This window comes from Oncorhynchus nerka, linkage group LG9a (assembly GCF_034236695.1).
Source record: "Oncorhynchus nerka isolate Pitt River linkage group LG9a, Oner_Uvic_2.0, whole genome shotgun sequence".
In the NCBI taxonomy this organism is placed as follows: Eukaryota; Metazoa; Chordata; class Actinopteri; order Salmoniformes; family Salmonidae; genus Oncorhynchus; species Oncorhynchus nerka.
In genome coordinates this window covers 30,285,562-30,300,589 of record NC_088404.1, presented here as the reverse complement: position 1 = coordinate 30,300,589, position 15,028 = coordinate 30,285,562, and the positions used below count along the sequence as shown (strand labels likewise).

Below are 15,028 nucleotides of genomic sequence, written 5' to 3'. Positions count from 1 at the left end.
GAGGAGTGCTGCCAAAGTTTGGGTCAGATCGGCTCTTGAAGTAAGCAAGCGCAGTCAAGAAAGACTTGGACACCAAATAGTCACAGCGCGCTCCAGCTATAGCCACACGGCTCCCACGCGAAGGACACGAGAGCAGTGCTCTGTAAACCTCTGTCTATTTAAAAAAAAAAAATTCTTCCACGGAGTGTCTTTCTGTGAGGCTTCGCTGTTGCAACCCACATCTGTCAGTAGCCCTGTCTCACCACCAACCAACATGGAGACTACCACCATCACCACCACGCAAATGGCGCAGAACGCATACACATTTGGACTGATGGAGAGGCGCACCACCATTACTTTGCACGCCCCAGCCCAGGAGTGCGCTCTCCCCAATGACACCATTGCAGCCGGTTACCAAAGCAAGACCACGGTGCTGAAAAGACAGCGCTCCAGCTCTCCGGAGCTCCTGCGCTGCAAGCGGCGGCTCAGCTTTAACGGACTCGGCTACTCCATCCCCCAGCAGCTGCCCGTAGCCGTGGCCCGGCGGAACGAGCGCGAGAGGAACCGGGTCAAACAAGTCAACATGGGCTTCCAGACGCTGCGTCAGCACGTGCCCAACGGGGCAGCCAACAAGAAGATGAGCAAAGTGGAGACACTGCGGTCCGCGGTGGAATATATCCGAGCCCTGCAGCAGCTACTAGACGAGCATGATGCAGTGTCTGCCGCCTTCCAGTGCGGGGTGCCTTCCCCTACCATCTCCAACAGCTACTCGGCCGAGCCGGAGTCACCCCACTCCACCTGTTCCTCCGATGAGGGGAGCTATGAGCCCCTGAGCTCCGAGGAGCAGGAGCTGCTGGACTTTACCACCTGGTTCGACAGATACTGAGACACACCCAGGTCGCCTAATTGTCGTTACCAGCCAACAGCACCAGTGTATAAACAGGAGCGTATTCAATCAAAAGGGACTCAAAGTTGAAAAGAATGACACGTTATTTGATTCACTCTGCAGGCGAGACACCCGTGGACACACTCTTGGCACCGACTTTCTCTCTCTCTCCCATCGCCAGGCAGCGTCTGCAGGTACAAGGCAATGAGATGGGAAAGTAACTCAGAGTTACGGTTGCTATGCTACAAGAGACAAGAGAGTCGAACTGCGCTTGGGTTCCCTTCGGAATAACAGGGTAGAGAGACTGTTCGCGCACTCATGGACAAAGCGTCGAAGGACGAAAGACTGCAGTTCGGTGCGGTGACGCGTGGAATTACGTCTTTATCGATGACTTTGAATACGAGCAATTAGTGAATGAAACAGCAGCTGTGGAGACTGCACAGTATTTCAGCGGAAGTGCATGGTTGTGGCTCCCAAGTACTTTGCTGTCATTGGCAGTTTCACATGAGAGCAAACCGGCCTATTTTAACTGCCTGCATCTGCTGGGAAGATTGTATAGAAGATGTACTTTGGTGCCCATTGTCCGAAATTGAAATTCTTATTTGTTCAATAGCCTATAAATACTTATTTTTGTTAATTGAGATAAACTAAACAAAGTTCTGCAATAATGAAGACTGCCACTTTGCTGACCGTGAGTGCGCATGAGATAGCCATGACTGGACCAGTGGACAGTTAAATTGGCAAGTATGTCTGTGTCAAGCCATTGGTCAGCAATAGACCTCTACAGCTTCCCGTGAAAGATTGAAGGGTTTTATGTGGGATGGAGACCTTTATCAATGTATGCACTTGCTCTCCGTTTCTCGTAGACTCATATGACTCAGATTTTAACAGATATATTTTGTGTAAACATTTTTTTATGAATAAAGATAACTATATTTATATAACATTGTGTGGTGTTGTTGCATTATTGTGTGGACACGGTTATTTTTCATCAGCTTTCTCAAATAGTAGGTAGTTTAGGCCTGACAGGCATGCTCACAAATAATAGGCTACCTGATTTGATTATTATGTAGGCACACCTGACATATAGGCTATTTCAAATCAAATCGTATTTGTCACATGCTTCGTAAACAACAGGTTTAGACTAACAGTGAAATTCTTACTTACGGCCCTTTTCCAACAATGCAGAGTTAAAGTTAAGATTAAAAAATATTAAAATGAAAATAGAAAGTGACATGAGGAATAAGTACACAGTGAATAAGGAATAACAATAATGAGTAAAACACAACATGGCTAGGCCTATATACAGGGAGTACCAGTACCAAGTCGATGTGCATGGAGTGTGGCACAAGGTAATTGAGGTAGCTATGTACATATAGGTGGGGGGTAAAATGACTAGTATATATAATAGACTCAAATATATCAAATACAGATAGATATATCTGAGGTTCTGCACTGAGCAAACAGACACTTCTTCTGTGGTTCTATTCAAAGGGTTAGTCTGACCTTTTATAGAGTTGTTTCGGCACACAAGGGAAAACTGCGCAGCTGTGTGAGTGCTCAATAACCATTTAAAGACGTGCATATATACCTTGCGCTTTGTCTGCATAGAGAACAGGGAGATTAATATTACGTTTCATGCACCGCATTGTTTCTTTTTCATGCTCTCTCTCTTTGCCCAACCCAGAGGGCCTGGAGCAGATCGGGTGGGAGAGTGGGAGAGAGAGAGAGAGGGGGGGGGGGGGGGTATAGCCTACTATTCACTTTCCTCAAAGGGGTAGGCCTATAATCACTTTGAAATATGGCTCAGGGAACGTCAGGAAGACAATGCAGCGGGTCAAACATTCTTATAGGTCGATTGAGATCAATCAAAAAAAATTAACTGGGGTTGTAGACTACTTGTATATTTGACTGTGTTTTTCAGGGCACATAGAACCCAATCAAAACTGCAATCTCCCGAGAAATGGGGAGCACACCCCATTGTGCACAACATTGAGTGCGCTTTTGCGCCTCATTATCCTTACACTCTTAGAAAAAATGGTTATTTGAGGCACTATATAGAACCTTTTGGTTCTTTGGACGAGATTAAAGAACCTTTTACTAAAAAAAGGTTACATATACACATTAAGCTATATAGCCTACCCAGTGAAGCCAAAGAACCTTGAGGTTTCTATCCCTAGGCTACCCCAGAGTGTAGCCTAATGGGGATTTTTTTTAATCAACAGCTAACAAAAGCTAACCCAGTCACATCAAACTGTGAAATGACAGCTAACATTCCTTTTTAATTTGTTATAGCTGCTTTCCGTTGACATTGATATCCATTGTAAAAAATGGCCAGCTCATCTCCTTTCCAAGACCCTAACTTTCTTTTGGTTTTCTTATTGAAATAAGGTCACGCCAATGATCCTAATTTTATTAGCCAATCAGCAGCCTTTTCCCCTTACTTATGGTAATACCGACCAGGCAGGCCCTCAGGCAGTCTGTAGTTTCCATTTTTCTCTCCTGTTTATTCTACTTTCTCAGAAAAATTGCTTTTCTTTCTGATGTTTTATTGTGCGTGCAGCTAAATGTAAGTGACAAAATCCTGATGTCTTGTTGTTTGGAGCTAAATAGTGTCTGTTGTAAATATGTACCATTTGTATTAAACCTTCTAGCTAGCTTGCGTACTCCCGCTAGCATTAGCATTATCATTGTCATCTGTAATGCATTACAATTTAGCATGCGTATTTACGATGAGCATTTGTGTAACGGTTTTCTTCTGGTGAAAGAGAGGCGGACCAAAATGCAGCGTGGTGGTTATTCATGTTTTTAATGAAGATGACTATACATGAACAGACTAAACAAAACAAGAAAAGTGAAAACCTAAACAGTCCTATCTGGTGCAAACACAGAGACAGGAACAATCACCCACAAAACCCAACACAAAACAGGCTACCTAAATATGGTTCCCAATCAGAGACAATGACTAACACCTGCCTCTGATTGAGAACCATATCAGGCCAAACATAGAAATAGACAAACCAGACACACAACATAGAATGCCCACCCAGCTCACGTTCTGACCAACACTAAAACAAGGAAAACACATACGAACGATGGACAGAACGTGACAATTTGTTAGCATTTGTCTGTGGTGCTAGGCTATTTTCAGTTATAGATCGCTCATTCTTATTAGGTTTTATAATGTGTAGATATTTCTTATTTTATTTTTTTTACCTCTTTTTCTCCCCAATTGGTAGTTACAGTCTTGTCTCATCGCTGCAACTCCCGTACGGACTCAGGAGAGGCGAAGGTCAAGAGTCATGTGTCCTCTGAAACACAACCCAACCAAGCCGCACTGCTTCTTGACAAACGCTTAACCAATGTGTCGGAAGAAACACCGTACACCTGGCGACATGTCAGAGTGCATGCGCGCGGCCCGCAACAGGAGTCGCTAGAGCACAATTGGACAAGGACATCCGTGCCAGCCAAACCCTCCCCTAACCCGGATGACGCTGGGCCAATTGTGCACCGCCCCATGGGTCTCGGCCAGCTGCAACAGAGCCTGGATTCAAACCAGGATCTCTACTGTTACAGCTAGCACTGCGATACAGTGCCTTAGACCACCGCGCCACTCGGGAGGCCCTGTAGATATTTCTACGTTGCTCTACTGTTTCTTTGGGGTGGGTATCATTTGTGGAACGTTCCAACAGGAATCTGTTCCAAAAACGTTGTAAAGTACAAGGTTGCAAACAAACAACACATACAAAGTAGCACGGTCGATTCCCCTAGCAAACTAGCTGCCGAATAGGCATCAACTCGCCATGTAGCTTATTCTTAATGTTTGTCCATAGGCTACCAGAGTGAGGAGAGACATTTTTCAGAATAAACTTGTTGAGTGAAAAACGAACTGAAATAGCCCACTCCCTACGCGGTATCTAATTCTGCTGCTATACAACTTTGTATGCATTGTTTGTTGGCAACCTTGTTATTTACAATGTTTTTGGAACAGATTCCTGTCGGAATGTTCCACAAATTATACCCACCTGTTTCTTTTTGCATCTAGCATGTGTTTGAGTCCACATAGCCTGTTTAGTTTGTTGACACGCAAATAGGCATATTTCTCCCATACTATGCTATAGCCTAAGTTCTCATCTTCTTTACATAATCACAATTAGTATTAGAAAGAGTGGTGTTGTGTGTGTGGATGTTCATTCAACTCTTAAACTGGAACTACTGCTTCCCGTGTTCTGAATGGACACCCTGTGGTGGTTCTACCCGGCCTAAAATCCAGCACCTACGTTTTTTTATCCCTTTGTATTGGTCCATCGAATTCATAAACATCCCATATTCTTCATCCATATTAGGCTAATGATGCTGCTGTATGATTTCGCCTGGTCCAAAAAATTCCAATCTGACGTCAGACAGGTTAGCTTTCATTAAGGTGAAGATGGAATTCATATTTTGCAACATTGTTTCTGAGGTCTGAGTGGCAAACAGCAAGGTGTATACAAGCATGTGCTGTTGGAATCTAAACCCTACCTACAGTTGAAGTCAGAAGTTTACATAGACCTTAGCCAAATACATGAAACTCAGTTTTTCACAATTCCTGACATTTAATCTTAGTAAAAATGCCCCGTTTTAGGTCAGTTAGGATTAACACTTTATTTTAAGAATGTGAAATGTCAGAATAATAGTAGAGAGAATAATTTATTTCAGCTTTTATTTCTTTCATCACATTCCTAGTGGGTCAGAAGTTTACATACACTCAATTAGTATTTGGTAGCATTGCCTTTAAATTGTTTAACTTGGGTCAAACGTTCTGGGTAGCCTTCCACAAGCTTCCCAGAATCATTTGGGTGAATTTTGGCCCATTCCACCTGACATAGCTAGTGTAAGTGAGTCAGGTTTGTAGGCCTCCTTGCTCGCACACACTTTTTCAGTTCTGCCCACAAAATGTCTATGGGATTGAGGTCAGGGCTTTGTGATGGCCACTCCAATACCTACATTGTTGTACTTAAGCCATTTTGCCACAACTTTGGAAGTATGCTTGGGGTCATTATCCATTTGGAAGACCCATTTGCGACCAAGCTTTAACTTGCTAACTGATGTCTTGAGATGTTGCTTCAATATATCCACATCATTTTCTTCCCTCATGATGCCATCTATTTTGTGAAGTGCACCAGTCCCTCCTGCAGCAAAGCACTCCCACAACATGATGCTGCCACCCCCCTGCTTCACAGTTGGGATGGTATTCTTCGGCTTGCAAGCGTCCCCATTTTTCCTACAAACATAACGATGGTCATTATGGCCAAACAGTTCAATTTTTTTTTCATCAAACCAGAGGACATTTCTCCAAAAAGTACGCTCTTTGTCCCCATGTGCAGTTGCAAACCGTAGTCTGCCTTTTTGATGGTGGTTTTGGAGCAGTGGCTTCTTCCTTGCTGAGCAGCCTTTCAGGTTATGTCGATATAGGACTTTTTTTACTGTGGATATAGATACTTTTGTAGCTTTTTCCTCCATCATCTTCACATGGGGCGGCAGCGTAGCCTAGTGGTTAGAGCGTTGGACTAGTAACCGGAAGGTTGCGAGTTCAAACCCCCGAGCTGACAAGGTACAAATCTCTCGTTCTGCCCCTGAACAGGCAGTTAACCCACTGTTCCCAGGCCGTCATTGAAAATAAGAATGTGTTCTTAACTGACTTGCCTGGTTAAATAAAGGTAAAATTTAAAAAAAAATGTTTAAATGGTCCTTTGCTGTTGTTCTAGGATTGATTTACACTTTTCGCACCAAAGTACATTCATCTCTAGGAGACAGAACGCGTTTCCATCCTGAGCGGTATGACGGCTGCGTGGCCCATGGTGTTTATACTAAGTTTATACTAAGCATACTATTGTTTGTACAGATGACCGTGGTACCTTCAGGCATTTGGAAATTGCTCCCAAGGATGAACCAGACTTGTGGAAGTAAAAAAAAAAAAATTCTGAGGTCTTGGCTGATTTCTTTTCATTTTCCCATGATGTCAAGCAAAGAGGGACTGAGTTTGAAGGTAGGCCTTGAAATACATCCACAGGCACATCTCCAATTTATTCAAATGATGTCAATTAGCCTATCAGAAGCTTCTAAAGCCATGACAAACTTTTCTGGAATTTTCAGGCACAATCAACTTAGTGTTTGTAAACTTCTGACCCACTGGAATTGTGATACAGTGAATTATACGTGAAATAATCTGTGTAAACAATTGTTGGAAAAATGAATTGTGTCATGCACAAAGTAGATGTCCTAACTGACTTGCCAAAACTATAGTTAAGTCTTAAGTCGACCCTCTACTTTTTCTGTTAAAAATCGCGCAACATTTCAGCGCCCTGCTACTCATGCCAGGAATATAGTATATGCATATGATTAGTATGTGTGGATAGAAAACACTCAGACGTTTATAAAACTGGTTAAATCACGGCTGTGACTATAACAGAACGTGCGTTTCATCGAAAAGTGCAGGAAAATCTGATCACTGAAAATGGAAAAATATATCCATGCGCCACTTCAACCCATTGATAAAGGTGAACCACATTAAATGGGGCCGAGGTTGCAATACCTACAGCTTCCACACGATGTCAACAGTCTTGTCATTTGCCTACTATTTGTTTCTTGGTCAAACAGACGCAAGGCAGCGCCTTTCTTTGCCCTGCTCTGTGGAGTGTGCGGCTTAAAGTGGTCCTATGGAAAGATACTCCAATCTCCGCTGTGGTGCTTTGCAGCTCCTTCAGGGTTATCTTTGGTCTCTTTGTTGTCTCTGATTAATGCCCTCCTTGCCAGGTCCATGAAATTGGTGGGTTGCCCTCTCTTGGCATGTTTGTTGTGGTGCCATATTCTTTCCATTTTTTAATAATGGATTTAATGGGTCTCTGTGGGATGTTCAAAGTTTCAGATATTTTTCATAACCCAACCCTGATCTGTACTTCTCCACAACTTTGTCCCTGACCTGTTTGGAGAGCTCCTTTGTCTTCATGATGCCGCTTGCTTGGTGGCGCCCCTTGCTTAGTGGTGTTGCAGACTCTGGGGCCTTTCGGAAGGAACAGGTGTACATATACTGAGATCATGTGACACTTAGATTGCACACAGGTGGACTTTATTTAACTAATTGTGTGACTTCTGAAGATAATTTGTTGCACGAGATCTAGGGGCTTCATAGCAAAGGGGTGAATACATATGTACACACCACTTTTCCATTTTTATTATTCTTTTTTTGTTTGTTGAAACAAGTATTTTTTTTTATTTCACTTCACCAATTTGGACTATTTTGTGTATGTCCATTACATGAAAACCATTTAAAAATTGTAATGCAACAAAATAGAAAAAACGGGGATGAAAAGGGGGATGAATACTTTTGCAAGGCACTGTTGCTACTTTGAACTCTAATCTAGATTAGATGAGGACATCTAGGGTCATTATTAACTGACACTTATTATAATACTGTAATATAACTTCAGCAGTTGGCAAGATATACTTTTGGATCTTGTTAACCATGAAAATGTGCTTATTTCGTGACTGTTCTGTCATTTTTCAATTGGTGTTTGCAAAAACCGTGTTTTCAAAGAAGTTACTTGATAAGAAAGTTAGACCATGTGAATGAATGTGCACGCCTCTTCAATGACCCTCAAAGCACCATCACACCGCTACCACAATTGTAGCGATTTTAGCAATCGGCAACATGAAACGCCTCTTGCAAGTCTTAAACCTTGGTCTCCCAGCTCGTATAAGCAAACCTGCTAACCACTGCTCCAGTGGGTAGTAATAAACCTACCTAGGCATTCTATTCTTCATATCAGATTCATTTGAAGAGAGAAATAGAGATAAATATTGTGTGCGACACATACAGAACTAAATAAAGAGACATAGTGGGAAATAGGTGGAAAGATGGTGCACAACCTTGGGCAGTGCCTACAGTTGTTAATTTTTAAGCAGGGATACAGACGTACACCACATAAAAGGAAAACAAGCGTAAGATTCATTTGCAGCTGGGTCATTTGTAACGTGTGGATGGCATTGCAACACATACTCTGTGTCTAGCCTGCTCTGTACAAACAGGGCTGGAAGAGAAGGCAGAGAGAGAGGGACATGGCTGGGCAAGTGTGCAGGGGCCAATGGAAGAGTAATGAGTGTAGGGAGGCTGTTGTGAAGGTCAAAACCATCACGTTTTTAGGACCAGGAGATTTTCTTCACTTGATTGCGACAAACTTGATGACCTGACTAGGACAAACTGGGCCCTAGTCATATTTCATTCTGGGTTGTAATCAAATCAGTTTTCAATTAAATCAATATGGAACTGAATTTAAATTAATTAATTGTATACAAATTGCCTAAAAAGTGGGATGCGGCCAAAAAAAATTACGAATTAAAGCTGGAATCCGTAGCGGTGAATCCACATCTGTTTGCAAAATTACAATAACGAAGACGTTACTTCAAACAACAAACACTGTATTTTCTCCTCAGAAATCATTGCAAATCATTTCCTGCGCGATAAAAAAGCAGAGTATGTACTACGATTATTTTACCACGATGCTGGATTATCCTCTCCTCCTTTTCATAAACACAGCAAAAACATTAACATGTGTGTCAGGGGCGACCAGTGGCGCTGTTTCACCTTCACCGATTCTCAGCTGTAGCCCTTTCCTGCAGTCAAATGACTAGTGGCCTCATGGGTGGAATGTTATTCATATTTTTCATAATTTCATAATTAATAAACATGAAAAAATATGAAAATCCGGTGTTTCTATGTCAAACGGTTTTGTTATATTTCAGTCTTCTGTGATGTATATAGAGTGTAATATTAGGATGCAAACTCAAAATTGAATACATTTCAACTCTATCTGACATGGTAGAGACTACCAAGAAGCACTCTGTGACCCTGATTTAGCTCACTGCAGTAAAAGGTTAATGGATGGACAATTAATAAATAATTGGTTGGTCTGTTAATAAATTGTAAATTTAAAGGTCAAACTTATGGAACATTTGGGCACTTCCTACCCTGCTAGCTTGGATTTGGAACGATTATGGCCACAGTGTCATGAAGGTCCATTGGATTCCGTGGTCCACTCATGCACTGAGACATATTGTTCCTGTGTTTCTTTGGAATGGCTACCTGGCTCTTCTACACAAAACACACACAATGTCTTTCTCCATGCCAAATGGAGCCAATCAGATTTCATTTTCTCTTTTGTCCCTCATGCAAGTTCATGTCAGAAGGCCTCTCCGTTGTGTTAAAAACCCTCGTTCCGCCCGCAGAAATAGTCTTCAATAGGCTCCTTCCCTTGCACCACCTCGCCTAGTTGTCTCACTCTCCGACAAAAAAGTCAGTCATTGGACTCATGTTTTTCTTCTATCTTTTCATAAAAAAAGAAATCTTTCTCTTTTCGAAAAAGAACAGGGAAAGAAAAGGAAAGAGAAAAAACAAGTTTGAATGATCGCAGACCAACACTCCTAACTGACACTTCAGTGTGTGGCTGAATAGGACCTAAACTTCAGACGACCCAGAGGAGGAGGAACCCTGAGGGGGTGGAGGGGGGATGTTGGAGGTGGGGGAAGTCAGAGGTGGCGGGTGGGGGTGGGGGGGGGGGCAGTCATTTGCATGACCCATTGTGCTGTCCAAGTTTGGGTGCTTTTTTTCAGCGAGGGCCCTTTTGGCCATTTACTTCCACTCTGGATGGCTGTGGCGGGCTGTGAATAGTCTCTGCTCCCAGCCGTCACAAAGGCGCTTTTGTGCCGCAGCCGCACCATATTCATCATGTAATGCCTGTAAGACAAATCTGATTGGACGTCTCTGTCACTTTGATGTGGGTCCAGAGTGCGAGTGGCCCAAAGATTGCTAACTTCACTCTCTATTGACTATTCTCCAGCATTGATACGGGGGTGGGGTGAGGAGGGATGGGGGTTTGGAGTTGCGAGGGAGAGAGAGAGGGAGAAAGGGGGGTGATGGTCCTCATTATTTGTAGGAGCAAATTCATAATAAATTCCCTCATCCTACAAAACCGGATCGAGATGATTGACACCACTTTTTGCCAGGCCGAACAAAAGCCCTGATTTAAGCAGAATACCAAATGAATAGGGCGAGCGTGGACTCAATTCAAACTATTTTAATCTCTCCCTGTCCTACCTCCCCACAACCATTTACCCTCCCTCCCTCCCTCCCTCCCTCCCTCCCTCCCTCCCTCCCTCCCTCCCTCCCTCCCTCTCTCTTACCCTCTTTTTCCCAATGCTGTGCTCTCCTGTGCCTTTGTCCGTGACATTCTCACTTTACAGGGTAAATCTACTCCATCCAAACTGCTAACTGTGAGACTGGGTTCAACTGGCTACTGCTGAACTCCTGGGATACAGAGCTGATGTTTGCCCGCTACCTAATGACTGGACGGATGCTCAGAGGCCCTGCCCACTTTCAGGGTTGGGTAGGTTTCTAAATGAAATTTTTTACAGTTACTAATCTGTTCAAAATTGTAATCAGTAACATCATTTTTGGATTAACACAACTCAGTAACGTAATCCGATTACTTTTGGATTACTTTCCCCTTAAGAGGCATTAGAAGAAGAAAAAAAGAACCATCAAACGCATTTCAATCAAATCCATCAAATTGATTTATAAAGTCCTTTTTACATCAGCCGATGTCACAAAGTGCTGTACAGAAACCCAGCCTAAAACCCCAAACAGCAAGTAATGCAGATGTAGAAGCATGGTGGCTAGAAAAACTCCCTAGAAAGGCTGGAACCTAGAAAGAAATCTAGAGAGGAACCAGTCCTCAGCCAGTCCTCTTCTGGCTGTGCCGGGTGGAAATTATAACAGTACGTGACCAAGATGTTCAAACGTTCATAGATGACCAGCAGGGTCAGATAATAATAATCACAGTGGTTGTAGAGGGTGCAACAGGTCAGCACCTCAGGAGTAAATGTCAGTTGACTTTTCATAGCCGATCATTCAGAGTTAGAGACAGCAGGTGCTGAGAGTCCAAAACAGCAGGTCCGGGACAAGGTAGGACGTCCGGTGAACAGGTCATGGTTCCATAGCCGTAGGCAGAACTGTTGAAACTGGAGCAGCAGCACGACCAGGTGGACTGGGGACAGCAAGGAGTAATCAGGCCAGGTAGTCCTGAGGCATGGTCCTAGGGCTCAGGTCTTCCGAGAGAAAGAGAGAGAGAAAGAGAGAGAGAAGGAGAAAGAGATAATTAGAGGGAGCATACTTAAATTTACACAGTACAACCGGATAAGACAGGATAAATACTCCTAGCTCCCTACACATAAACTATTGCAGCATTTGGTGTATCATCATAGTAGTCTCTGACTTGTGATCAGACTCGCTCAGGTGGAACAAACTTAAACTTGAGCCTTTTGAGTATCTGTAATCTTTTTACAATATTTTTGAAACCAGGTAAATGCTAGGACACCTGCCTTTGCCTTTGTCTCTGCCTCAGAGACAATTTCATTCTGTTACAAGGAATGTAAATCATCAGACAAGGACAGTGGTGCCTTCTGTCATGTGTTGGCTCGCTCAATGTATGGATTGTTGTGTGTATTGCTGTCGGTAGTGTTGTGTGTGTATGTGAATACCATCTTACCTCCATTTTTGACTATTCTGATTCATCCGTTTGTGAGGTTGTGTTTATGTGTATGTTTGATTATACAATCTTGTGATGCTGTTTTTGTGTTTCTGCATGCTTCCCCAGTTCTGTCCTCTCCTCTCTTATTCTCTCTTCTATTCTATTCTCCCATCTCTCTCTTTCTCTCTCTCTCTCTCTCTCTCTCTCTCTCTCTCTCTCTCTCTCTCTCTCTCTCTCTCTCTCTCTCTCTCGCTGTATTGGCATGGGAAACAGATGTTTACATTGCCAAAGCAAAAGAAATAGATAATAAACAAAAGTGAAATAGACAATCAGAAATGAACAGTAAACATTACACTCACAAAATGAATAGAGACAATTAAAATGTCATATTATGGTTATGTACAGTTTTGTTACAATGTGCAAATAGTTAAAGTACAAAAGGAAAAATAAATAAACATGAATATACTACACCGGCTTTGACGCTCGTCGGATGTGGCAGGGCTTGCAAACCATTACAGACTACAAAGTGACAAGAGCCTACCAGACGAGCTAAATTACTTCTATGCTCGCTTCGAGGCAAATGAACACTGAAACATGCATGAGAGCAGTAGCTGTTCCGGATGACTGTGTGATCACGCATTCCTTAGCTGATCTGAGTAAGACTTTCAAACAGGTCAACATTCACAAGGCCACTGGGCCAGACAGATTACAGGACGTGTACTGCGAGCATGCGCTGACCAACTGGCAAGTGTCTTCACTGACATTTTAAACATCTGTTAAGTCTGTAATAACAACATGTTTTAAGCAGACCACCATAGTGCCTGTGCACAAGAACACTAAGGTAACCTTCCTAAATGACTACGATCCGTAGCACGTCTGTAGCCACGAAGTGCATTGAATGACTGGTCATGGCTCACATCAACACCATTATCCCAGAACCCTAGACCAACTCCAATTTGCATACCACCTCAACAGATCCACAGATGATGCAATCTCTATTGCACTCCACACTGCCCTTTCCCACCTGGACAAAAGGAACACCTATGTGAGAATGCTTTTCATTGACAACAGCTCAGTATTCAACACCATAGTGCCCTCAAAGCTTATCAATAAGCTAAGGACCCTGTGACTAAACACCTCCCTCTGCAACTGGGTCCTGGACTTCCTGACGGGCCGCCCCCAGGTGGTAAGGGTAGGTAACAACACATCCACCACGCTGATCCTCAACACTGGGGCCCCTCACAGGTGCGTGCTCTATCCTGTCCTGTACTTCAAGTTCACTCATGACTACATGGCCAGGCACGACTCCAACACCATCATTACATTTGCCGATGACACAACAGTGGTAGGCCTGATCACCGACAACGACGAGACAGCCTATAGGGAGGAGGTCAGAGACCTGGCCGTGTGGTGCCAGGGCAACAACCTCTCCCTCAACGTGATCAAAACAAATGAGATGATTGTGGAATACAGGAAAAAGAGGACCAAGCACACCCCCATTCTCATCGACGGGGCTGCAGTGGAGCAGGTTGAGAGCTTCAAGTTCTTTGGTGTTCACATCACCAACAAACTAACATGGTCCAAGCATACCAAGACAGTCGTAAAGAGAATGCAACCTATTCCCCCTCAGGAGACATTTGGCATGGGTCCTCAGATCCTCAAAAGGTTCTACAGCTGCACCATCTAGAGCACTGGTTGCATCACTGCCTGGTATGGAAACTGCTCGGCCTCCAACCGCAAGGCACTACACAGGGTAATGCGAACAGCCCAGTACATCACTTGGGGCCAAGCTTCCTGCCATCCAGGACCTCTATACCAGACGATGTCATAGGAAGGCCCTAAAAATGGTCAAAGACTCCAGTCACCCTAGTCATAGACTGTTCTCTCTGCTATCGCACGGCAAATGGTAACCGCTTCTACCTACAAGCCATAAGACTCCTGAACGAATCAAATGGCTACCCAGACGATTTTCATTGCCCCCCCCTCTTTACACCGCTGCTGCTCTCTGTTGTTGTCATCTCTGCATAGTCACTCCAATAACTCTACCTACATGTACATACTACCTCAACTAACCGGTGCCCCCCTCCCTCTTTACACCGCTGCTGCTCTCTGTTGTTGTCATCTATGCATAGTCACTCCAATAACTCTACCTACATGTACATACTACCTCAACTAACCGGTGCCCCCCTCCCTCTTTACACCGCTGCTGCTCTCTGTTGTTGTCATCTATGCATAGTCACTCCAATAACTCTACCTACATGTACATACTACCTCAACTAATCGGTGCCCCCCTCCCTCTTTACACCACTGCTGCTCTCTGTTGTTGTCATCTATGCATAGTCACTCCAATAACTCTACCTACATGTACATACTACCTCAACTAACCGGTGCCCCCCTCCCTCTTTACACCGCTGCTGCTCTCTGTTGTTGTCATCTATGCATAGTCACTCCAATAACTCTACCTACATGTACATACTACCTCAACTAACCGGTGCCCCCCTCCCTCTTTACACCACTGCTGCTCTCTGTTGTTGTCATCTATGCATAGTCACTCCAATAACTCTACCTACATGTACATACTACCTCAACTAACCGGTGC

The 15,028-nt window shown here is 43.7% G+C and overlaps 1 protein-coding gene across 1 annotated transcript; it reads left to right on the top strand.

The window, feature by feature from the left end:
• Nucleotides 1-1,769, top strand: LOC115134727 (achaete-scute homolog 1b-like). The gene has a single exon (XM_029668916.2). The coding sequence runs from the start codon at nucleotides 254-256 to the stop codon at nucleotides 863-865; it is 612 nt and encodes a 203-aa protein (XP_029524776.1). The 5' UTR covers nucleotides 1-253; the 3' UTR covers nucleotides 866-1,769.
• Nucleotides 1,770-15,028: the final 13,259 nt, after the last annotated feature.

What these genes read in the sequence shown, in the direction of transcription:
- LOC115134727 (XM_029668916.2), top strand. Translation starts at nt 254, where the DNA reads ATGGAGACTACCACCATCACCACCACGCAAATGGCGCAGAACGCATAC.